This window comes from Xiphophorus hellerii, chromosome 12 (genome assembly GCF_003331165.1).
Source record: "Xiphophorus hellerii strain 12219 chromosome 12, Xiphophorus_hellerii-4.1, whole genome shotgun sequence".
In the NCBI taxonomy this organism is placed as follows: domain Eukaryota; kingdom Metazoa; phylum Chordata; class Actinopteri; order Cyprinodontiformes; family Poeciliidae; genus Xiphophorus; species Xiphophorus hellerii.
In genome coordinates, this window is record NC_045683.1 from 21397880 (window position 1) to 21421834 (window position 23955).

The following is a 23955-nucleotide window of genomic DNA, read 5'->3' on the forward strand; positions in this document are numbered from 1 at the left end:
TAGTCTAACTCCTATTCCAAAACTTTCCGCAAATATTTTTTAGAGAGCCCCTCATTTGTTCCCAGAGATGAGGCGGGACAGCCTTATTAGTGTGCAAATGGGTTTTTGCCAGATTATGAGACATGCAAACATAAAGAGGTCAAATGGGCAGAAGCAAACACTTAGCATACACTGGATGTAAAAAATATGTACACATACCCCAATTAAAATGTCAAGATCTTGTGGTTTGGAAAAAAAAAGAAGATAAATATTTTGCTGAACTTTCTCCACCTTTAATGTCATCTGTAAACCTCAAATGAAAAAAGATCTGAGATCTTTCAAGAGGAAAACGAGGAAACAAAAAAACAAAAATATATTGGTCCCATAAGTGTGCATCTCAAGGAGACGTAGCTGTGTTCAGAAATAATCATCCCATTCAAACCCATGTTAGGCAGCAATCAATACACATATGCTATCATTTAAAGTCTCATTAATCTTGACTAAACTTTAGCTGTTCTTCCAGGCGTATCCTGACAATTTCTTTGTCAAAATCATGATCCCTCAGAAATTCTAAAAAGATTTAAACATACAAATACATTTTAAAGGCATGAGATAGAAAACAGTAAAGATTTACAATCAAATAAAGCAAACGTAGCACAATCATGACATTACTCTAAGATTTAGATGAAAACTGGTCAGTGAGTGCACCAAGAGGCCCGCAAGTAATAGTAACTGAGCTGCAAGAAACGTATTCAAGTAATGGTCGTGTACAACATGTGATAAGAATCTCATGTTCTGGGAATGTCCGTTTGGAGTAAGGTAGCTAGAAGGAAACCCATTATGAAGAATAACATACAAGCGTTACAAAATTTCATAAAAAGTCCTCCAAAAGCACACCTTATGATGGTAAAAACCAAATTGAACATCTTTGGGACATTTCAAAAGGGAATGCATGGCCTAAAAAGCAAAACTAAACAAAAAGCATATCAACTTCATGCTTAGGAACCTTCTTTATACAGATGTAACTAGGTTCTTAGTCAAGACGCAAGCAGTAATTGCCCTGTCAATGCTGCAACAGAACCTTCAGACTTCTGCTAGAAAGCTGAGGGTGAACTGCATCTTTCACAATGACTAATGGGCCCAACACCAAATCAACAAAAGAGTGGCTTTGAAAGGAAAAGGTTATGGTTTCAGTCAGAAAAGCCTAACCAGACTCCAAACCAGAATCAGATTGAAGAATCGTTGGTGTGATCTGAAAAAGGCTGAGCACAGAAGATGCCCTGGCAAAATCACAGTTAAAGTGATTTTATTTAATTTTTTTTTAAATGGATGAAAGTTGTCAAGTTCCTTTTGGAATCTATGCTCTTAGATTACTTTTATTTTTACATTAAAAAACCAGCAGTTTAATATTGGTAAGATGTTACTTTTCCACTCTACTTGGAGTACAAGAATATGTACTCTTTCACTAAACAGTACAACCACTTTCCCTCTTTTCCTATATACACTTATACCGAGACTAGCAATATAAAGCCCAGCCTAACTGTGAATAAACAAAGTCATCTGTGCTTCAAGAAGCTTCTAATTAGTATGTGTTAAGTATACAGCAGATACAATTTTCTGTTTCTCAGGAAGGAAAATCAGAAGTAATGTTATCTGCTATGTTCGGTCACTACTGTAGTTGCAGTTTATCCTTGAAAGAAGACAAAAATGAGTGTTTTTTCCTGTTGAACAAGCTACTTATCAAAGCTAATACATACAAATCCATTGTAAAGAAGGTTGTATCTAACAACTTGAGTAGGACAGTCAAAGATAAATGTAGATGTGAATATATGAGGGAGATTTGACTTATTACACATTCACAGGTACACATGCTCAAACTAGAAAAAAATTTAATTGTCCAAAATGCTAAAAGTCACTGAGTGATGGAAGCACAGCTGAGAAAGAGAGGAAAGTAGAAAATAGGCGTTTATTGCAACTAACATCATAATCACAATGTTTATCAATACAACCGGCATTGCAAAATTGTCTAATATCGGAGTCCTAAAAGAGAGCAGGAAAGCTCTCTCTACTGACAATCGAAAACTGCCTCAATGAAATCTAGAAAGGCTGTATCACGCTGGCCGATTAGCACACACACACACACGCAAACAAAAAAAAAAAAAGCCATTGTCTTGATGAGCAAATTAGTCATCGTTTTGCTCAAGAGCAACAAACAAACCTCTTCAAGTCCTCAACAAAGCAGTTCACAATAAAGGACAAGTAAGACAATAGCCCTGTGATTTATGCGAGCCACAAAATAAACTAAGCGTAACACTCTCTGGCTTATCTACGTCAACGTTCCCCTTGCAACATGTATAAAACATTTATTGTACATATGAAGAATCATCCATCTTACGTACAGCGGGGCTGTCAGAGACAGAGGGACAATGATGGCACTTTGTTTTGGATGTACACTCTCTCAAGCCTAAGGATCCCATCATAATGTGTATTTTCTTCCCACTAATTAATTTACATGGACTGTAAAACACATCTGGGTAACGAAATATGGATAGTCACTACAAGACTTTGTAAAAATGGAAGTTAAAAAATAAACAAACAAATAAATAAATACAACCTTTCCTTTTATGTACTTGGTAGGATGGCATCACATGAGGTACAAAAGTCGAGTTGATTGTCTGGCATTAGTGAAAACTAGGGCTGCACAAAACCATGAGGCCATGGCAGATGAAAGATAATGTCCTACCAGATACTGCATCCAAGCAGTCATTTGCAGTTGTGAAATTTGCTCACATTGGCATTGTGACTTGATATGTTGTACAGCACAAGTGAACACACTATGATGGATGGACGGCTTTAAGCAGATTTCTACATAGATTGTGAAACATTTGGAATATTGAGGTTTTAAGCGTTGTGTTTGACCCAGAGTTCAACTTCTAGAGTTACAATTGTCTTCAAAACTTAAATAGCTTCAAATAGTAAATATTCTTGTTTGAATTTTTCAATCTACTGGTAATTGGTGTTTGTACATTTTGATTTAATTTAATCCTTTTCCACTTCCATTTACTACCCACAAACAACTCATTTAATATCCATGTACTTAAGCCATTGCAAATCATTTTAGTTTTGTAGTCAACTAGTTTCATGCATTTACAGTGTGGCATTTTTTTGTGTTTGGCTACCTCACAGCATGGAATTAAGATGCATTATTTTAGGGGTTGAATAATTTCATTAACAGAACATGCCTACAACTTTTAACATTTCATTTGTGAAGCAAACAAAACACCCAGTGCGCTTTGGATCACCGTCCCGTTGGATGGTGAACCTTCGTCCCAGTTTCAAAGCACCGACAGAATGAAACAGGTTTTGTTCACAAATATCCCTGTATTTATCACCATTTATCTTCCCCTTGATTCAGACCAGCTCCCCAGTCCCTGCTGCTGAAACACATCGCCACAGCATAACGCTGCCACCACCTTATGGGTATGGTGTTCTTGGAATGATGAGATGTGTTGATTTTGACATAGTGGCTTTCATGATGGGCAAAAGTCCAAATTTGATCTCCTCTGACCAAAGTACTTTCCTCCACACATTTGGAGCGTTTCCTAGATGCCTTTTTGGAAAACTGTGCATCTTTTAAAAAAAACATTAAATAGTCAGTTTTCAAAGCATTGGAGAGGGGTAAAATGAACACCACCCATTCATTATAAAACACTTTTGAAATCTATGCACAGCTTTCACGTGCACCTCGCTTTTGCTGAAGCCATTAGACAAGCAACAACGTTAGACAAGGAAATTGGTTTGAAAATATAATATGAAAATCAGCATGAAAACACCCTAGAAGTGGTATTTGATATAGCAGATCAGCTGCCTCTTGTGATCTCACCATAGATACATTAATCAGAGGTTTGCACAGCTCTGGGCGGAACAGCTCACCGCTAATATTTATCTGATTTAAACGCTACTGAACATCAAGCAGATGTGAGTGGAGGGCGGGGGGTCACTGAGAGCCAAAGACCGACGGACAAAAGCATTCCTCAGCTGCAAAAGTCTCTCTCTGGATGTCTACTGGTGGCATACTTAGAACCATGTGTTTCCTCACTGTAACTGGGTCTGCGCTGTCACCGCTCTTTGACACGAGATGCGTTTTAGTAATGGGGTTAGTTGCATATACTTCTATAAATGGGGAGTCACAACTTATATGATTGGCTGTGGCTAACGTGACACTTCCCGCAATAAAGTAGGCAGCTGAGTTATGTAGGGGTAAAACCGAGAGCTTTGCTAACTGATGCATCGCAAAAGAGGAACCATTAAAAAAAAAAAAAAAAAAAAAAAACGCTGTATGAGGCAAAAGAAATCTTTATTTCCAAAAATTACTAGTAGCTATGAGTGTGGGACACGTAGCAACACGCTGTTTAGTTGTCACCTCTTGGCGAAGTTTAAAAGGTATTAGGAAGTACCAATCCCCTGAGAAAAAATAAATAAATAAACAAAAACAACCGTGAACTAAAAGGCTCACCCGGTGAATCCTCTTCCACCCCCAATGGTTCACGGACGGACACAGACACAATGTAGACTGCCGTGTAGACGGTGAGGTCTACCGCTGGTGGTGAGGCTGTCCTGCTGCTTCACCGCTCTGTCCATTCGCTCTCAGGCGAACCGATATAAGAAGCAAAACACCCGGTTCTGACGAGAAGAGTGAAAAACTTATCTGCCAAGGAAGTTTACTGGGTTTGCTTCCCTCTATATATATTCCTTTTCCACATGTTTTTTTTTTTTTTCTTCCGCTGATAGGCTGTCTTTCGTCCGTCGGTCAGCCTCCACCACCACCAAGAGAGAGCAGGCGCGGCTTGGAGAGAAAGGAAGTTGTGGTGCGTTTAAGGGCTATCGGAAAAACTGCACACAATAGGAAGAACGTGGTTTATGGACTTAAGTGCTGTACTTAAACGCCAATTCCATGGTTACTCCTGTCAGATATTTTCAAATGTCTCTTTTTCCTCCTTCAATTGTATTTTTTATATATCTGCTTTAACCTTACAGTTCTAAATGAATGGGTAGACTGGAGCATGCCCTGGCTGACACTGGATGAGAGGTCAGTGTGGATGTTTGGATGGTTTCCCATTCCATCACAGGACCAGCTCACACAGACACACAGAGATAAGCATGCACTGCTGAGCTCACAGAACCAAAGTGGCGAAAGTTTTAAATAACAAAGTCCCCTCATGCGTTACATGCTGGTGGACAACATGCAAACTGGCCTACCTAAAGTTCAAACCTGAAGCTTGTCTTTTGTGGGCAGTCGACTGAAGGCAGCAGTGTGCATAAAAATACACAAAAGTCATTATTTGGACACAATAATTGGAATATTTTATTCCACATTATTTTATGGGAATAAAATAATGGGAATATTTTTCCCATTATTTTAACTGTTTAAAATAATGGGGGAAAGTCTTAAACTGTCATCTACAGTTTAAAACTGACAGAAGTTTTAAACTTCTGTCGTGTGCTCCGCTGTCCCCCCCCCCCAAAAAAAATACTTGCATGCAAGTCAATGGGTCCATAAGGACAGAAAATCAGAGACTGTACAGATGCATTCTATCCAATCTGACTGAACTGGAGTATTTTTGTAAGGATGAACAGGTACAATTTTAAGTCCTAGATGCACAAACCTCATAGAACTGCCTCCCAAAATACTAACAACCTTAATCTGAATGAAAGGTAGTCCAGCAAAGTGTTCCCTCGGGGTCTGAACACAGATGAACTGCATACTTTTATTTCTATTTGGAAATAAATTTCTAAGCTATCTTTCATTTTCCTTCTACTTCACAGTCAAAGCACTACCTGTTATTTCATACATAAAATCACCACAAAAATACATATTCACTATGATTTGTTCTGCTTTGCAGTTATAAGTTAGTGATCTGCTGAACAGTGAATGCCCTTCACTTGAATCAATGTCAACAAAAACACTATTTTTAGCTAGAGGGATCAGGAACCTACTTTATTCCAAAGCAAAAAAAAAATTTTTTTAATATATATATATATATATATATAAACACAATAAAGTTTTTAATAATGTTATCTTGTGCAGAGGTTTCTTTCCTGCTTCCCACCTTAAGTATGTGGATTTCCCTTTTCCTTGACTTCGAAAGAAAACATGGGTTTCCAAGGAGCTATTTAAAGAATTCCCACTTTGTGTCCAGTGAGCGAGATTAGAGTAACATCGCCACCTGCTGGTCCTCAGGAGGGACAAAAGGTACTTCACAACTTAAAACAGTCATACTGTAGAGTACCTTTTAAAACTTTCCCATATCAAATGTACATTGTGAGATATTTTTGTTCCTAGAGGAACTGGGTGAAAACCACCCACTTCATACCAAATGAACAGCGTTTGATGTGTGGCCGTTTACAATTAAGCAAGAAAAAAAGTAAACTGATTCCGATATAATAAAATGAGTCACAAATGAGATCATTATTCCACATACGATTTTATTTGCTCTATCCATATTAGAATTACTATATTAATGTTAATACATAGTTTCTTTGCATTGAAATATCCTATACAAACTAAATCAAATCAGATTACACCCATCAGAGTGGTGAGTATAAAAGGCTGCCGAGTGACAGCCTTGGCATATCAAGGGTTTTAAAAGAAAGACAAAATCCAGTCAAACAATTTTGTGGAAAAAAAAAAAAGAAGAAAAACTGTAAATATACGTTCTGAACATTTTACAGTGGAAAAAAATAAGCAAAAAAAATTGTTTACAGATCAAAATAAAATACAATAGGAAAAAAAAGTGTTAACACATGAGCGCATAAACAGAAGAGGTCCCCAATCCTGGCGTGGATCTTGGTCAATCTGACAAACAGCTAGTTGTTTCTGCTCGTTTAGCAGGCAGCCGGTCAGACCTGAAGGTTTACAGTAGCACCGATTGGCTTATTGTTAACTGCGATAAAAAAAAAATAATTCAAGTGTCCAAAGACTTAAAATAACCAGAAGGAAAAAGAAATTTCTTTTGCAATTGAATGCTTGCATGCCAAAAAAAGACAAAACGAAAAAGAACAAAAAAGGTAAACGCTGTTCATGGCACACAGCAGCACTTTGACATTTTCATTTTAAGGGTTCGACGGCCAGACGGAGCTCTATTTTGGCTCTCTCAGAAGGGCAAAAGAAAAACGGTGATTTCAGAGACGTTGTGATGTAGAAAGATAAAATTGACACAAAAGCAAAAACATTTTGGCCATGACTGAGTCCCTGGATGCAGAGCTAATCGCTTTGAAATAGCTCATTGTCTCAGTACAGTGGAGACTCAAGAACCATGCGTGGAGTAAAAATTGTCCAGTGTAAATATACTGGAGGAAGAAGATAATACTTCTACCCCAAATAACCCATTGTAAGATTTTTAGCCACTTCCTAAACTGAAAAACATAAAAAGACAAGCAGTGATCATAATTCATCCTGAACAGCAATAGTGGTCGACTAGAACTGACAGCAGCTGTCACAGTAGTTTCGTTTCTGTGTGTATTAAGAAAAAAAGATACAATAATCTAACCCAGTTACATAAAGTAGGCATATCGTTCTAATGTTTTCTATTTGATATATTAAAACCCAGAGCCAGAAATTGCACAAAACTGGGATTCATAATCGTCTTTCTATATACTGGCGAATCATTATTACCAAAAGGTCAGATATTTGCCCACAGATGTGCCCGGCGTGATGTGAAAACTATCATCAACAGCAGTATGATGATGGGTGTCTTAAATCAACAACGCTTCAAATCAAACTAAAACGTTACAACCTTTCAAGTGGCTGGAAAGAACCTATTCTCAAGCATTTAACCAAACCTTTCAGTGCTGATCACCATCTTACTTTAAGGATCTATAATCAAGCTGTACCATTTACATTTTACAGAGACACGGAGATGACAGCAAGTTGCACTCTTCATTATTTACACAGGGTTCTGAAGTATATTAAAACATTTGGCAAAACTGGCACAGATGGGTGAAGTGTTAGTTTTTCTAGTTCAACTCTTAAGTGGCAATATGTGCAAATCCAACATGTTCTGTAAAAATAAAAAATAAAACACAAACTGGGTCCTCAGAGGAGAACCAATAATCAGATGCAGTGAGTAGGATAATATGGAGTTCAGTCGATTTTGACTAATTAGTCTGTAGAAAGGCCATTTCCTGGAATGCAAGTCTCCATTAGGAACCACAAACCTTCTCTTATAAGGCAGGAACAAAATATGACACTTCATTACTTTGTAATTACTGTATTAACTCCAATATTGTCCTTGCACATGTCTTGTTCACCCTTCTATCACAGTCACAAACTGCAGTGTCCAACATAAGCAGATCTAAAAGCAAAAAAGGATTTATATGGAGGTGAGGTTTCTAGTGGAAAAAAGGATCAGGGTAATCCTGTAGAAAGCCAAATGAGGGGAGAGAGGGGAAGTGTCTCGACTAAGTGAAGAGAGTCGCCACTAAGTCCGTTCAAGACAGACAGACACTGATTCTCCGTTTAATAATTCAGAAACAATAACTCAGGCCGTCTGTAAAACTGCAGCTTTCTTTCCTGCTTCTCTTATTTCAAGCAGCTCTATAAGTTGACCAGCTCATGTGCAACAAACTGTTTGAGCCTCTCCAGGTACTGTCCGTAGAGCTCTATGTCATTGTGTCCGGCGCCCTCCACCCAGAGGGGCTCCACTGGGTGCTGGCAGCGTTCGTACAGCGCCAGCCCGTGGGAGAAGTCGATGACCTCGTCCTCGGTACCATGGATCAGGAGGACTGGCGACGTTACCTTGGAAATCTTGTCGATGCTTCGAGACAAAAACCCAAGAGAAACAAATGACACAAATTAGAGAAGATAACGATTAAAAATTGATTTATCTGCTGTACATTAAAACGAAAAAAAAGAGGATGACATTAGTATTACAGATTTCAGCGTGTTTTATTGGGATTTTATGTAATGCAATCCTAAAGTTTGTGCAATTTGAAAAGGGATACAAATACATTTGCATTGCATTTCACCAACTACCCAGCAGATGGAGCAGTTGGAAATAATTTTCATCTGATTAGCTCAAGAGTGGGTAGAAAATATTTCTCTCTATTGTCTTTATAGGCATTTTTATCCGTAAAGGACAGATGGCATGCTTCAACTGTAAAAATGTCACAGTCGGCCTTGTTTACACACACATGCCATCTGTCGTCGGGCTGCACTCACTTTGGAAAGGCGTCAAAACAGTAGGTCTTCTTGGTGTCAGGGAAAGCCACTCTCATGCCAGAGGTGAGCGGGGAGTGGAGGATGACTGCGGCACTCTCGTAGCGAGAGGCGAGGTCCACAGAGGGAACTGTGCCAATGCTCTGCCCGTAGATGATCACGTTCTCGGGACGGATGCCGTACCTTTGAACACAACACAACTAAATATAAACCATCCTGTGTGTTCAACACAATGAGGATATGTACAGTACAAGTTTACCAACATAAGCGGATAATATTTGCAGACATTGGCATGCCTCCAGTGAGGCCATTAGTTAATTATTAAAAAAAAAAAAGAAAAGCTGATTAACAAACTAACACTTGTGGAATCTTTTTGCGACTGCCAGTATTTCGCTGCCATGCTTTTACCGCATTTTAATTATTTCTTTCCACTTGATTGCCTCCACTTTCTTCTGATAATTTTGTTTATCGTTTTTCATCCCTTATGAATGCTTTAATCGATTTTATCTCATTTTTCCCCAAAAGGCTTCTCTGTTTTTATGTATTGCTTTTTAAAAAAGAATTTATTTATGTTTTTTGTCCTATGAGCACTCTGGTCAAGACCCATTACAACTAGCTTGCATTTCAGAAAAATCTGAATGGACATTATTTTAAAACCAAGACACAGTTGTGTGATGCATCACTGCTTCTACACCATCCCTGCAGTCTTGTGACTAAGCACAACAAAAAAAAAAAAGAGAGAAATAAAAATAGGAAAGACATTAATCCTAGTTTGAGGGCAAGGGATAAATTGGGAGGGTGGAAAAAAATATATATATAGTTTTTTTTTTTTAAAAAAAAGGAAAATGGAGAGAGAGAGAAGACATTCCACAGCTGATTATGGCTAACGTGACCCACTGTAGCAAGCAGTCAGCTGACGAGCTGGAACCTACTTTGGGAACACTGCATCACAGTCTCTATTGCTGCATGGCTGAATAACGCAAAGTAAACAGTTAAACGCAGCCAGGACAAACCTCAGCTCCACTCTGTTATTAAATACTAGACCTCTACTTACAGGCTCCACGCTACAGCCTCTGCTGACACGCGACTGTAATTCATAATGTTGGATACATGGAACAGTGAGGACAGATGACATGTTGAGCTACTGTAATGGATTATCGTCTTTGCCTTAAAAAGAAACAAGCAGCAATAACGTTTGCCTGCTACTAGCAACCGTACACAACTGAAGTGCAGACACTCAATTAAGATAAAGTGTGGCAACTCACAGAGTCAGTGTGGACAGCAGACAATCATTAGCGTGAATACATGAACTGTTTACAGTTCATGTCAGGTGCTCATCAGGGTATAAATAGTGGTGAGAATACTGACAGCATTGGAAAGAATGACTGCAGAGTGAATGCTGGGTTAGCTCACATCACTCTAAATGTTGTTTCATAGCTGATAAAATATTTATTCAACTGTATATAAATTACACTGACCTTTATGGGTAATCACTTGTTAAATGATCAATCCACCGTAGAAAGAAAGCAGTTCAAACAAATCATTAAAATCCCTAAATTAATAACATTCATACCTCATCAGGGCTTTATAGATGGACTGTAGGCCTCTTTATTAGTGTAGGGTTTAAGTATAACCTAACAAGGCAGTCTAGACCTTCACATTTATAAACAAGTCAATATAACACAAATCTCCCAACATGTCACAACCATGTGACATTTATGCAATATCAATAAAGTGGCAAAACTGGAACCGCCAGTCGTTGTGTAAAGAGGACAGAGGACAAGGGATGGCTGTTCCTAGGTGCTTTTTGTTGACATCTTCATCTTTAACGACCAATGTCATTACCTGGAGCAAGCCGGAGTGTCTCCCTTGACGACAGTAACACAAACCCCGAATATTGAGCCTCCCCTATAAGCAATCTGCTATCTTGTTTTGTGTTCAAACCGTCATTGAGGGCCACACAAGGACTATAATAACAGACGTGCTTGTGTGTAGTCCGCAATTTACTCTGTCGCACTTCAGCTGAAATAGATCTCCACAGGCCGAAGTCAGTCACGCTTCCTGGTTACAACCCTCCTCCCGTACCATCATCGAGTCAGTCTCCAGACACAAACCCAATCTTTTATGCATCCCATCCTCCCTCATCCCACTCCTCTAGCTCACGCTGCCTCTTGACTGCCCACCTCATGCTCCACTCAAGAGCAAAACTCCTTTTAATTCCCAAGCAGCACTGCATGACTAATACACACTGCAAGAGTCTTGGAACATATGCAGCACATTTTTTAACACATTAAAATACCATCTGTGATGCAGCAGGGCGATTCTCTATAGAAATGCTTGATGAACCAAAAACCTTCCAACACGAGAGTTTTTTGGGTTTTTTTCTTGTTTGTGGCCATTTCTACTTCCAAGTGTCTATCAGGTGAACCGGTGCACACCTGAACAAGTTAGACTCAAAGTACAAAATGATGAGCCAATAACATTTTATTACACTGTGTTGCGTTCGGTCAGGTGAGACGTCGAACTCCACCCAAGAGATTGGTACAGGCGTCATCTCACCCATGACTGCATTCTTTCGGGTCAGAAACACTCCTATAAATATTAGGTCGCCACCCTGCAAATGCAGGCCTGAAAATTCCTCCACAGTGTTTTTGGAACAGCTGAAAAGATGGATGGCGTTTCCATTAGGATCGATAGACCTATTGACCAGGAAGCCAGTTTTCCTCGTTTGTTCTCACAAGCCTCAGTAGAGAGGAAAGGCTTGGTCTGAAAGCTCATTGCAAATCTGTTGCCAGGCTGCTGCTCGATATTAGACAAGCAGGATTGACTGGTGCTCTGCCTCCTCCACAGAGGGAGAAGAAAATGTTACACAGAGCCATTTAGAGTTTGGAAAGGACACACTCAGAGAATCGAACATAGTGGGAAAGCCATCTAAAGTTTCCAAATGGTCTTCTAAATAAAACAAAAACACTAAAACCAAGCTGAGGGTTGAGCAATGCAAGTAAGAACAAAGTTTTGCCAACCTCGTTTTTCCCCTTGGCCCATCAGTATGACAAAGCCGACCTGCTGACTCACACAGTGAGGACATCTCCTGCTCAGGTGAAGGGAGTGCCTCATCCCCTGTGGTGGAACTACAGCAGGAGTCTGTAGCGTCGCCCCCGGCTCTGCTAAACTGATGAAAGCGTCATCAAAGTGACAGGTGGTTGTTTCTGTCATGTGACAGAGTTTTGACATGCTTGAATAGGCTGCTTTCATTTTGCTCGACATCCGTGAGGGATACAGGCAAGATGTGCGGCCAGGCGGGAAAAGCTTTGGTGGAATGGACATAATCTAAAAGGTTTTTGTAACATTCTGGTCAGCTCACTAAAAAAATATTTTCCTCTCCAAATTTTATTACCAATATGTTCCACAACTCAGCAAAAAAGACAACAATGAAGTTATCAATGTGGTAAAGGGCCATTTCACTGTAGTTTCAGCTTCTGGACCCACCAAAATAATTTCCACTTCAAAAATTTACATATTAGATTTATTTTTTTTATGTGATCTGCGATGGCTTAATTTTGTTACGAAGGCTCCAGGAAATAAGTGGCCATGCTTTTTTTAGTGTCCAAGTCTAAACTGATTAAGAACTACAAATCCGGTTTCTGAGTTTTTTTAATCCGTCACGTCCCTCAATAACTGAAAAGAGAAACATTGAGTCAGGCAAAAATTTTGGATGTTGTAAATTTAACTTAAAGGATCCCAACTAAAAATAAGCCAAAGTTGTGTAATGTTTATATTCCAGAAATTTAGATTTTTGTCTTTCAAATAATGGAAGAAGGAAAAACATCTGACAAGTCACATTTTTCATACTTTTTTCAGACATGAAAAATACTAAAAACTTAAATTCCAAAATTTTCCAGACTTTGCGAGTATTTAAGTACCCTGAATCTTGTCGACTCATGGTCAAATGGATGGTTTGGATCCTTTTTCTACTGCAGAGGAAGTCACTTTAGAAACCTTTTTATACGTTAAACACCACAAATAAAGCAAGACAGAAAAATAACTTAAATTAGGTCAGTTTTACTTTCCACCAAACTTAGGAAATGGGAAGTACATAGAAATACCACCTCATTACAAAAGCAGAAGGGTTGTGTGCAAAGGGGTATGAATAGCTACTCATACTTTCCATTCTGTTATTAGCAACAACAAAAAACAAATACTGAAGAAATCATTGTTCATTTCAGACAGCCAGTGAAAATTCCTGTGAAAATTTCTCCTCAGACCTTTTTGTCTAGACTCTAGACTAATGTCAGAGCTGGATCACAGCATTGAAAGCTTTGGTTACTGTTGATTTGCTCAACAGGAACGATACAAAACCAACAGAAACATAGCATGTACCAGTAAGTGTAATCATATGCATATGTGTCAATGCATCAAGGCTGAGTGGTGAAGTATAGAAACACTGAACTTCTTTATTAAACATAAATAAAAGAAGCTGACGCAGTAAAGATTCAATGAAAAAGATTCGCAGATGGCTTCCAATTGCTATGAAACTTTTGGGTCGTTTAAGACCTTTAAAACTGAGAGAACACCAGCTGTTCTTTGATGCTTGTAACACAAAGGGGTGTTTCCACCAAACTGGTTCGATTGCCAAACAGGTCCTGGTGCTTGCATAGTTCTGTTTTCAATACCCGGCCGCAAGTGCCAGGGGGGGCTAGAAGAAGCGATGCTTTCGTCATTAGCCAACGCTGGGCTCAAGAAGACAAAAAAATAAATGAAAAAGAAAAATGTGAGCACTTGAAAACCCTGAGTTGGCATAGCTTTTGATCTACCCAGTTATTTTGATACCTGGCTCATTATAGGGTTTAAACGAGTGAATACGCTGCCTAGAGCTTAAACAATATTGATCTTTGGCTTCTGCTGTTTACCCATTTCTGCCAGCGCTGCTGTTACTGGCCAGAGATCAACTAGTTGGGATTGAAAAATTCTCACAAACATCCGTTTACAGCAAAGGCGGGATGGATCCATTTACTGGACAGGCTGTTTATCGTGATGTGGTGGCAGCTACCACCAGCCCAGGTCAAGCTCTGGAAGCACCGCAATGGAAAAACCCTAAATGTATAACTGAGTATGCACAATTGTGGGATATATAAATTTCAATATAGAGAGAGACAACCGCTAACAACCAAAGAGAGAAATAATGATACAGACAAGGCAGTAAAACAGAGAGATAGTTGCTGAGTGACAGAGGCCACTGGCCACAAGGTTTACATAGACATCATTTGGTTACCTGCTCTGTTGGATCCTATGGGGAAAAGAAAAAGATGCAGTGTTAATGCGAGGTGGTCTGAACATGAGCAGCCCAAGTATAAATAATTTACATAATGTCAGACTGGAAACGTGATAACCTTTTCTCTACAACTGTAAATGCTGAAGATAGTGTGACAAAGAGAAAAACACAAAAATAATCTGGTTCTAGTGAGGAAAAAAAAAAAGTAGGTTGCTCTGAAAGAGTGATGCAGATGAAAAGGTTCTGCATCAGCTCAGCACAAAGATGAGGAGCAACTCCTGAACACCAAAATCTGAATTATCTCTTTTGTAGTAGAGCTATGCAGTCTGTCATCTAACCCCATTTAGGTCACCCTTACCACAAAAAGCCCAGGGCATCACATTCCACTGCAAAAACCAACCATGGGACTACAAGGCATGGGACATGCACAAAACACTCCAGCTGTAGCTTCTTGAGTAACAGCCTATATTCCTGTTCCATGGGGCTTATCTGATCTTAAAGATATTTCTCTCTGGAATAAGCAACATTTGATTAAAAGAAGTGTTGCTTGATGACAGTAATAACAGCAACATAGCAGATTTAGAGGATCAGATCTGGCGAGTTTTAATTAATTAACTATCCAACCTTGACTGAATCTCTGAACGGTTCACATTAAGATTTTTGCGTAGTAGGTTTATTCATTTGTGTGGATCACCGAAGTTTGGACCCCATTTACTCAGATCTGACAGATTTTCAAGGCCCATTTGTGAAAAGACACATTTGAGAGCATGTGTCTTTGCTGATTCATCTTTTGAATCAGCAAAAAGGTGGGCTGAGGGGAAAAAGGCCACAGAACCAAACCTAACTTTCACTTCTCTTTCAAGTACCGCATTTTCCGCACTATAAGGCGCACCACATTATAAGGCGCACCTTCAATGAATGGCCTATTTTAAAACTTTTTTCATATATAAGGCGCACCGCATTATAAGGCGCATAGAATAGACGCCACAGTAGAGGCTGGGGTTACGTTATGCATCCATTAGATGGAACTGCGCTAAAGGGAATGTCAACAAAACAGTCAGATAGGTCAGTCAAACTTTATTAATAGATTACAAACCAGCGTTCTGAAAACTCCGTTCATTCCCAAAATGAATAAACAGCTGTTTTATTATTTTCCCCGAGGTAAAGTAAGTGACGTGGTATTTTCGTGACTCAGTTTATCTTTTAACAACAGCAAGGTATAACATATAGTAGAGGGGAACTTGTCCTCGATTCAATAAACACGTAAAAAACAGTCTGATACTGTTACGGTAAATCAAACGTTAGTGCAATCACAATATATATCCACTTCCGCACCATTGATTCGTTCATGTTAAATTCTCTCGCTGCTGCTCTATTCCCGTGTTCTACCGCGTCACTGATCGCCTTGAGCTTAAACTCTGCGTCGTAAGCGTGTCTCTTAATAGGAGCCATTTTGGGGTCTTTACACAAAACCCAGCGTGCACCGCGCGCGTCTTCTTCTACGGGGGAAAATGAAGTCGGCGGCTGCTTACCGTAGTTGCGAGACCTGTTGTGGCTCAATATTGGTCCATATATAAGGCGCACCGGATTATAAGGCGCACTGTCGGCTTTTGAGAAAATTGAAGGTTTTTAGGTGCGCCTTATAGTGCGGAAAATACGGCAGTTGCTTTCATAACAACAAAGCTTTAAAACTCCCATAACTCCAAATGGGAGTCGACCTTTAAGCTCGAGATTCCAAATGACTCAATATTCATGGAGACAGAGGGTTTGATCACCAGAAAAGCCGGTTCTTCTTCAGCCCATATGTGATCATGTTTCTGGTTTAACTTGCTTGCTTCTTTATGTTCAGCTTTTTATTTGCAGAAGAATAGTCATCTGATTCCGAGAAAAACGCTTTGGGAAACCTGAGGCAAAAGGCATGGAGCCAGAAAAAACAACCAGCAGTTTTTTTTGCTCGAGGCTCAGCCACTACTGTTGAGACATTTGCATCTCTATGGTGCCAATATCTTTACATACTCCAGGAGAAACATCTGTGGATAATGTTTTAGTGAATCAACTCTTATTCTTAACTTGCAAAAGGAAGTCGATGTAAGCAGGAGTTCTACAGAGAAACAAATAACACTTTGATGCAAACTTGTAGAGTTGATCTTTTCGCATCGCTGCACTGACCTCCAGGCTAAACCAAGTCTGGTATTCAATAGTTAGATGATCAACAATAATCCCTCTCTTACATTAATTCCCACCAACCCCCAACCACCAACCATAATGCCCTGGATTGGGTTGGGCTCCCCAGAAGGACTGTTAGTACTTAAAAGGTTGATGATTACGTCAGACAAGGTCCCTTTGGGACTACAAAAACAAGAACACACACACACAATCTCCCTCACCCAGTATCCTCTACTCTGCATCCTGTTCTGTCAGGTGAGTGGAAGTTTTACTTTCCAATTTAGTAAATGCGTCTCTGCCCTTGCCTCTATAACTTGATGCCAGTAACAATAAAAAATTTATCTGCCACAGATCTTAGGAATCATCACAAATATCGTTACCCTTCCAAAAAATAATCATTAAACCTTCTAATTTACTTACTAGAACAATAAGTTAGCAGACTTCCAATATCAACTAGGATCCAATGAGCCGTCAGAGCCAACCTGTCTACGTAATACTTGTGTTACTGTAATACAGAGACCCTCATCATTAATCAGTCCCTTAAACATAAACCATGATCACATTGCTCTTACAGAGCACAAAAGCAGGAGATGACGAGAGGATTTAAGACAAAAAGCAGACATCCTCAAACACGGTTGGAAGGAAGTGAGCGACCTCAGGTTAAACAAACAGATGAATACAGCTTACGTGAAGCAAAGCCTTATCTGAGAGAAGGAACTGCAACTGAGTGATGCAGCCAGATCTGTCCTCACTGGTGATAAACCACTTGAGGCTTACTGAACCTGAAGAGACATTTGCAGTGTCAGTCGTATTTTTGTGTCTTCAAGAAACACTGTGCAGCAGCAAGTGAGCACTTCACATCACCCTGAGCACATGACTCTCTCTATCAGGGGTGGGCAACTCCAGGCCTCGAGGGCCGGACTCCTGCAACTTTTAGATGTATCTCTACTTCAACACACCTGAGTCAAATAATGAGGTCATTAGCAGGACTCTGGAGAACTTGACTGCACTTAGGAGGTGATTCAGCTATTGGATTCAAGTGTGTTGGACCAGGGAGATATCTAAGAGTTGCAGGACACCAGCCCTCGAGGACCAGGATTGCCCACCCCTGCTCTCTATGATACATGGTGGCGCCAGCATCATTCTGTGGGGATGCTTTTCTTCAGTACAGACAAGTAAATTTTCCGGATTGAACTTAGGCAAAATGTTCAATGGAAGCTGCTACAGACATAATTCAAAACACTTTTGAAGCTGTACCTGCAGCAAAAGGCGATTTTACAAAGTGTTGACTCATCACATCGTTTAATAAAACACTGAAGTTTGTAGTTGTGACAAAATGTGGGACGGTTTTGAACACTTTCACAGCACTGCATAGCAGACTGTGACCTTTCTCACTATTAATATACATCCGACTTCCCATTTATCACAAAGCTTTGGAAACATGCAAAATCTGGCATTTCCATCCAAGACGGGCTAATTCCTCTCAGATTAAATTCTAAACTGCAAGAATATCCAACAATACTAAAGGAGGAGGTAAAGTAGTGTGCTATACATCTAAAATCCATTAAATAGGGTTACGGTTGTATTTTCTATGAATCAGGAAAAAACAAGCGGTCTGGTGAGAACCAAAGTCTCGGTTCTTTTCAAAAGATGAGAAGTAAATGATAAATTATATATCATCATCATCACTAGGAAGCTCACAGTGAGCAAAGACATTTTTGAATCATTTGGGGTAAAATAACATAGGCTGTTAAAATCAAAAGTCCACCCAAAGCCTACAGAGATGAAGCCTCAGCAGAACACCCACTTACACCTACATGCAGTGGAGCAACGCATCATCACAGAAACCACACTCCTCATTAATCGCCCACATGAACATCTTGCCATCACTACCAAACCGTTTGTTGTAGTTTCCACAACAGGATTCGTCAGCATGATTTGTGTAATCCTTCCTCCACTCAGCTCCTTCGGCACACATCCTGCTCCTCGTCTGTTTGTTTTTTAAATACATATTTTTCACAAGGAAGACGTCTCCCACAACTTCCTACATAGCTTGTGTCATGTTAGCCTTTTTTTTCCCCCCTAATCACTTCCTTTTAGCTCCATCCAAAATGTCCTTGCATTTGCATCCTTCCAATGCAAACCTGTCAATGGCAACATTGACAAACATCTCCAATTAATATATTTGTTTATAAAGCATGTATACTTGAAAGCTTAGTCAGTGACAAAAGGCTTTCATAAGGCTCAAATATACTGCTTCATTTTGTGGCACCATGCCAATTATATATGTAGATATATAAAATAATAATAAGCAACAATATCAGGAAGAGAATTGTGGAACAGTACAAGTGTCTGATACATTCTTATGTAAAATTTCCAGAAGCCTGAAAGTCCCTTGTTTATGTGTTCAGACAAATATAGTCATAAAGGCCATGGAAAAGCACAGCCATCATTCTGTTCAGGAAGGAGATGGGTTCTGTGTTGCAGAGATGAATGTGTTTGGGTGCTAAAGCTGGTAAAATGGTCATTGTTCACAGTGAAACGAGTTCTGTACTAACATGGGCTGAAAGGTCACCCAGAAAGGAAGAAGCCATTTCCTCAAAGACGACAAAAAATTCAGATTTTAAGATGGCAAATGCACTTATGAATTAAGGCCTTTGGGGAGCATGTGCTGTAGTCTGATGAGCCTAATATCAAAGTGTTTTTGCCCTGATGACCATGATTGCATTTAGAAGAACAAAAGGAGTGGTGCTTCAAAGCATCATTCCATTCCAACATTGTGATATTTATTTGTTGGTTTTGTTTTGCAAGAGACTGGTGAATTAAAAAAAAAAAAGAAAAAAGCAACGGCATCATGAGGACGGAACCGTATGTGGAAATACTGAAGCAATATCCGTAGACATCAACCAGAAAGTTTCAGCTAATGCAAAAATGGACCTTCCAATTGAACAAAAAAAAAAAAAAGATCTTACTGTCAAATTAGGTACAAACTGATCTAAGTATGATCGGGCCAGAATTGCAGAAAAATATTGAGAGACACAAAATGTCTGATTAAAAGTCAGACAGGATAAATCTAATCAAATATGGACATAATGCATGCACACCTCTGACTTTGAAGTCTGTTCCTCATTGTTGTTGAATTTAGAAAAAAAGTTAAAGTCTTTGTCTCTACGCTGTTGGCAAATATCTGGTTTCAGCTGCATCTGCCACTTCCCTTTCTACTCAGTGTTAATTTAGTTGCAATGCATATTTATGCAAGATAAAAGTTACCACTTAATATGTACATCTATTTATAAAACTGGAGATAGATTGTGGGTATTCTGCTTTAGCGACAAATTAACAGCATGTTAATATCTTAAAAAAAAAAAATATCTCTTTTAGGATTTCTTCCCCCTCTTTCATTCATTCTCATCCTTACCGTGACCGCAGTGCATGCCATGCAGCATCCACATCTGCATACAGGTTCTTCTCCGAAGGTTTCCCAGAGCTGGCTCCGTAACCCGAGTAGTCGTAGGAGAAGACGTTACAGTTGATCCTTGAGCCCAGACCAATGTAGAAACTGCTCATTTGGCCCAGGTCCACCGCATTCCCGTGGGAGAACAACAGAGTGTAGCGGGCGTTGGGTGAGCAGCGCACAAACATGCAGGCAATGCGGTTCCCTCTGGAGGTGCGCGTCATAAAACACTCGATGGCGTCCTTTTCTCGTGCGGAGTACTGCCAGTCGGCCCGCTCCGAGAGGTGCAGCGTCCATCTGCTGCCGCTTTCGTCGCACATGAGGCTGTAGGTGGGCTCTGGAGGGAGGAAGGCCAGCTTGGAGGCGATCTTGCTGGGGCACGGCGGACAGCAGAACAGGCAACATAGCTCACTGAAGGTTAGATGGTTCATCCTTCAAAAATGGGACAGCGAGAGTAACAATGACTACAACAGATTCAACTGTTTACATTCACTGCATAGTTCAGGAACACATACATGCAGAAAAGCAAGGAAAGTCACATTTAAACAAAATTACAATTAAAGATATTAAAAGCCTGCAGCATTTGGTAATAGCTCCAAGTCTTGTTTCATTTAAGGTTTGAATGGTGTTTCAAGCTGAATGTAAGTAGAAGTACTTACCCTTCACATGCAAAAGTTCAATCATGCAATAATAGTAATATGCAATAGATTTTGTAGTCCTTGTCCTGAAATAGATGAACGTTGACAAATCTGAATTGTTGAAATAGCAAATGCTGCGCCGGTCATTATATGCCAATGAACTTTTCGGGACACAATCATCATTGCATTATCAGTGTCTGCAAGGTCCCAACCACAAATAACAGTGTGGATGCAATATCTTTGAAAATATCACATTGCTACGCTTTCAGATTCTGCATCCTAATAACACATATTCACCATTTGTTGTCTTTAACTACCCGTGCTCTTCCCACGTGATGTATATTTTTTAGTGGCTAAAAGGACACCAGTACAAACAAGTTATAAGGAAATCACAATGATGTAAAAAAAAAAAAAAAAGGTCCAGAAAAACTGGCAGGGTTTCCCCCAGTGAATTATAAACCTGGCAGACCACCAGGCTTTACTTGTGCCCCCTTCAGGCTAAACATTGCTTATTTATCCAAGTCTTTTTAAATTGTTTGTATTTTTAAGATTTTATAGTTGGTGCTCAGGTATTAATCTTCCAGTCTATTAATAACACATAACTATAAAGTGATATTTACAAATCTCCTGTCAACTTTAAACATTTTTCAACTAAAAAGAAAAAAAAACACAACGGGCCGCTGGATGAATGACTGCCCTAGCGCCCAACCACCGGGTTTAGCAGGTTTTCTGGGGGAAATCTTGACTGGATTATCGATATCAATAAGGACATTTTATATATTTAGCAATAGCGTTGCAATTACATGTTTCCCTGATATTTTGCACTGTTAACTTTTGGTAACATCATGACCACAGGTAGGTCTATTTGAGTTTTTGCTGCTACTGCAGCAGATTCTTTGTTGGAATAAAGTAAAATGTGAGATAAAGTTAAGAAGTAGCGCTGAGTTGAAAAAAACCCAAACAATTTCAACCAAACACAAAAAATAATAACAAAAATAATAATAAAGAAATCAGTGTGATACAGTTTATTTTCAGTAAGGAGGATCTACTGCAAAGGTGTCAAACTCCAGTCCTCCAGGGCCGGTGTCCTGCAGTTTTTAGATGTGCCACAGGTTCAAAACACTGGAATGAAATGGCTTAATTACCCCCTCCTTGTGTAGATCAGTTCTCCAGAGCCTTGCTAATGACCTAATTATTCTATTCAGGTGTGGTGCAGCAGAGGCACATCTAAATGTTGCAGGACACCGGCCCTTGAGGACTGGAGTTTGACGCCCATGATCTACTGGCATGTTCCCCATGGATCTTTCTGCTTATTTTACAGGCTTTGGTGGCCCTGCTGAAAAGAATGAAGGACATGTGACTTTTACTTTGATAAAAAAAAATAAATGAATGCACTCTAAAAATGCCTGGCAGCGATGTTATCCATTTAGCTAAACCATTAACAAAAAAACAAAAAAAAGAACAGGAAATGCTCAGATTTTCTGCCCAGATGTAGACATTAGTATGTATGTGGTGGTTTAATCCGAATTTATGATTCTTTCATTCCTTCACGTGTCTGCTTTGATGTTTAAATGTTAACGTTGCTTTTTTGAAAAGCACATTTGATGTTGAAGCTAATTCAGTTTTAATTGCACCCATGTGCTTTCAACTCTTCTTAATAGCTAGTCTGCTGAAACTGTTCCTATAAACAACTGGCAGCACAAGAGATGATTTAGACTCTTTGAAGCCACTTGTGATTATAAATGTCCCCTATTAAAACTGCACGATGGTTCTTCAGCATCTTGCTTAAGTGGCTTCCCCAAGGGAGCCCAAACTCAGGAAAAGCCTGTCCGCTTCCCACAGTCCTTCGCCATCCGGGTTGCATCTGGTCCGATTTGTAGGAATATATTGTTTGCTAAACCACAGTAGGAGTGTTTTTTTTTTTTTCTTTAAAACGAAGAGATTATGCCAACGTTACCTGAACCGTGGGGTTTTCTTTGTTTTTCTTTCTTTTTTCTTCCAGGAGACTGCGTCGCCACTGTGTAGTGTTTTATTCACACCACGGAAACTAATTTATCTTCTTTTCGACGCCAGCAGATTGTCGGGGCTATCCCCGGCCGCAGATTATCCTCGGTTTTATCTCCTATCAGTTATCAATGTCACGTTGAGTGTAGATATCCCCCACAAGTCCGGAAGCAAGCCGCTTCGTCCTCCGGGTCCAAACAGCCCTTTTCTTTTTTTCTCCTGTTGTTTCTTTCTTTCTTTCTTCCACCTCGCTTTTCTCTCAGCATATGGTCTAGAATTATAACAAGGCTGCTTCATTCATGCTGTCCAAGTAGACAAACCTCAACGAGGGCATTGGTAAAAAAAAAAAGGAAAAAAAAAACAAAACACAAAGGGTCTGAAAATCCGGAAAACAAATCAGAAACGATACAGTTCACAGCTGTAACACTTGGCTCCGAAACATCTCTGCTTTCGTTCTGGTTATCACTTCGCTTGTGAGGAGGGCGAGGCGTCGGGGCGACAGCTGCGAGGACCAATGGCGAGGAGTTTGCTGAAGCCAGGCCACCATTTGTGGACTGTTTGAGGAAATGTTGGGCAGGTCCTACACGACGCCGCAGAGTGGCAACATAGACGGAGAGGAGGTAGACGAACGCTGGCGTTCACACCGCCGCCATATTGTGAGTGGCACCGTCAAAAGATTGTTACACATAATGTGAGTGAAACACGCACATAACAAGACTTGTATGATTAATAAAAGATGGTAAATGTCAGTACAAATTGGCCAATGATGAATTGCATTGGCCAATTTATTAGGCACACCAAGTGGGTTAAAACCTCAGAACAGCCTTAACTATCTATATCAGGGGTCTCAAACTCCAGTCCTGGAAAGGCTGCAGTCCTGCAGCTTTTAGATGTGCCTCTGCTGCACCACACCTGAACAGAATAATTAGGTCATTAAGGCTCTGGAAAACTGATCTACACAAGGAGGAGGTCAGTAAGTCATTTCATTCCAGTGTTTTGTACCTGTGGCACATCTAAAAACTGCAGGACTGCGGCCCTCGAGGACTGGAGTTTGAGACCCCTGATCTATATCAAAGAGGTTTCAGAAACATTCGTCAGAGATTGTTGCTCCATATTGATATGACAACGTAAAGCAGTTGATGTGCATTCATGTCACAACCCTTCAATCCAATCACATGACCAAGCTACTCTATTGGATTGAGATCTGGTGACTGAGATGCCACTG

General features: G+C 39.8%; 2 protein-coding genes across 2 annotated transcripts in view; both read right to left on the minus strand.

Annotated features, from left to right (window-relative positions):
• cemip2 (cell migration inducing hyaluronidase 2) overlaps positions 1-4818 on the minus strand; it is a 31003-nt gene extending 26185 nt beyond the window's left edge. The window contains exon 1 of the mRNA XM_032578687.1: positions 4496-4818. The gene's annotated coding sequence lies outside the window, so the exon portion shown is untranslated. The remainder of the gene's footprint in view (positions 1-4495) is intronic.
• A 1627-nt stretch (positions 4819-6445) lies between these two features.
• On the minus strand, positions 6446-23285 carry abhd17b (abhydrolase domain containing 17B, depalmitoylase). The gene is made up of 4 exons (XM_032578849.1): positions 22684-23285; positions 20053-20520; positions 9200-9379; positions 6446-8795 (listed from the first exon to the last, which is right to left on the minus strand). The coding sequence occupies exons 2-4, from the start codon at positions 20517-20519 to the stop codon at positions 8576-8578; spliced, it is 867 nt and encodes a 288-aa protein (XP_032434740.1). The 5' UTR covers position 20520; positions 22684-23285; the 3' UTR covers positions 6446-8575.
• Positions 23286-23955: the final 670 nt, after the last annotated feature.

What these genes read in the sequence shown, in the direction of transcription:
- abhd17b (XM_032578849.1), bottom strand. Translation starts at nt 20,519, where the DNA reads ATGAACCATCTAACCTTCAGTGAGCTATGTTGCCTGTTCTGCTGTCCG. An exon ending in TGGCATGCACTGCGGTCACG is followed by an intron (nt 9,380 to 20,052) that starts GTAAGGATGAGA and finishes TTGTGTTCAAAG; the next exon opens with GTACGGCATCCGTCCCGAGA. An exon ending in TGTTTTGACGCCTTTCCAAA is followed by an intron (nt 8,796 to 9,199) that starts GTGAGTGCAGCC and finishes TTTGTCTCGAAG; the next exon opens with CATCGACAAGATTTCCAAGG.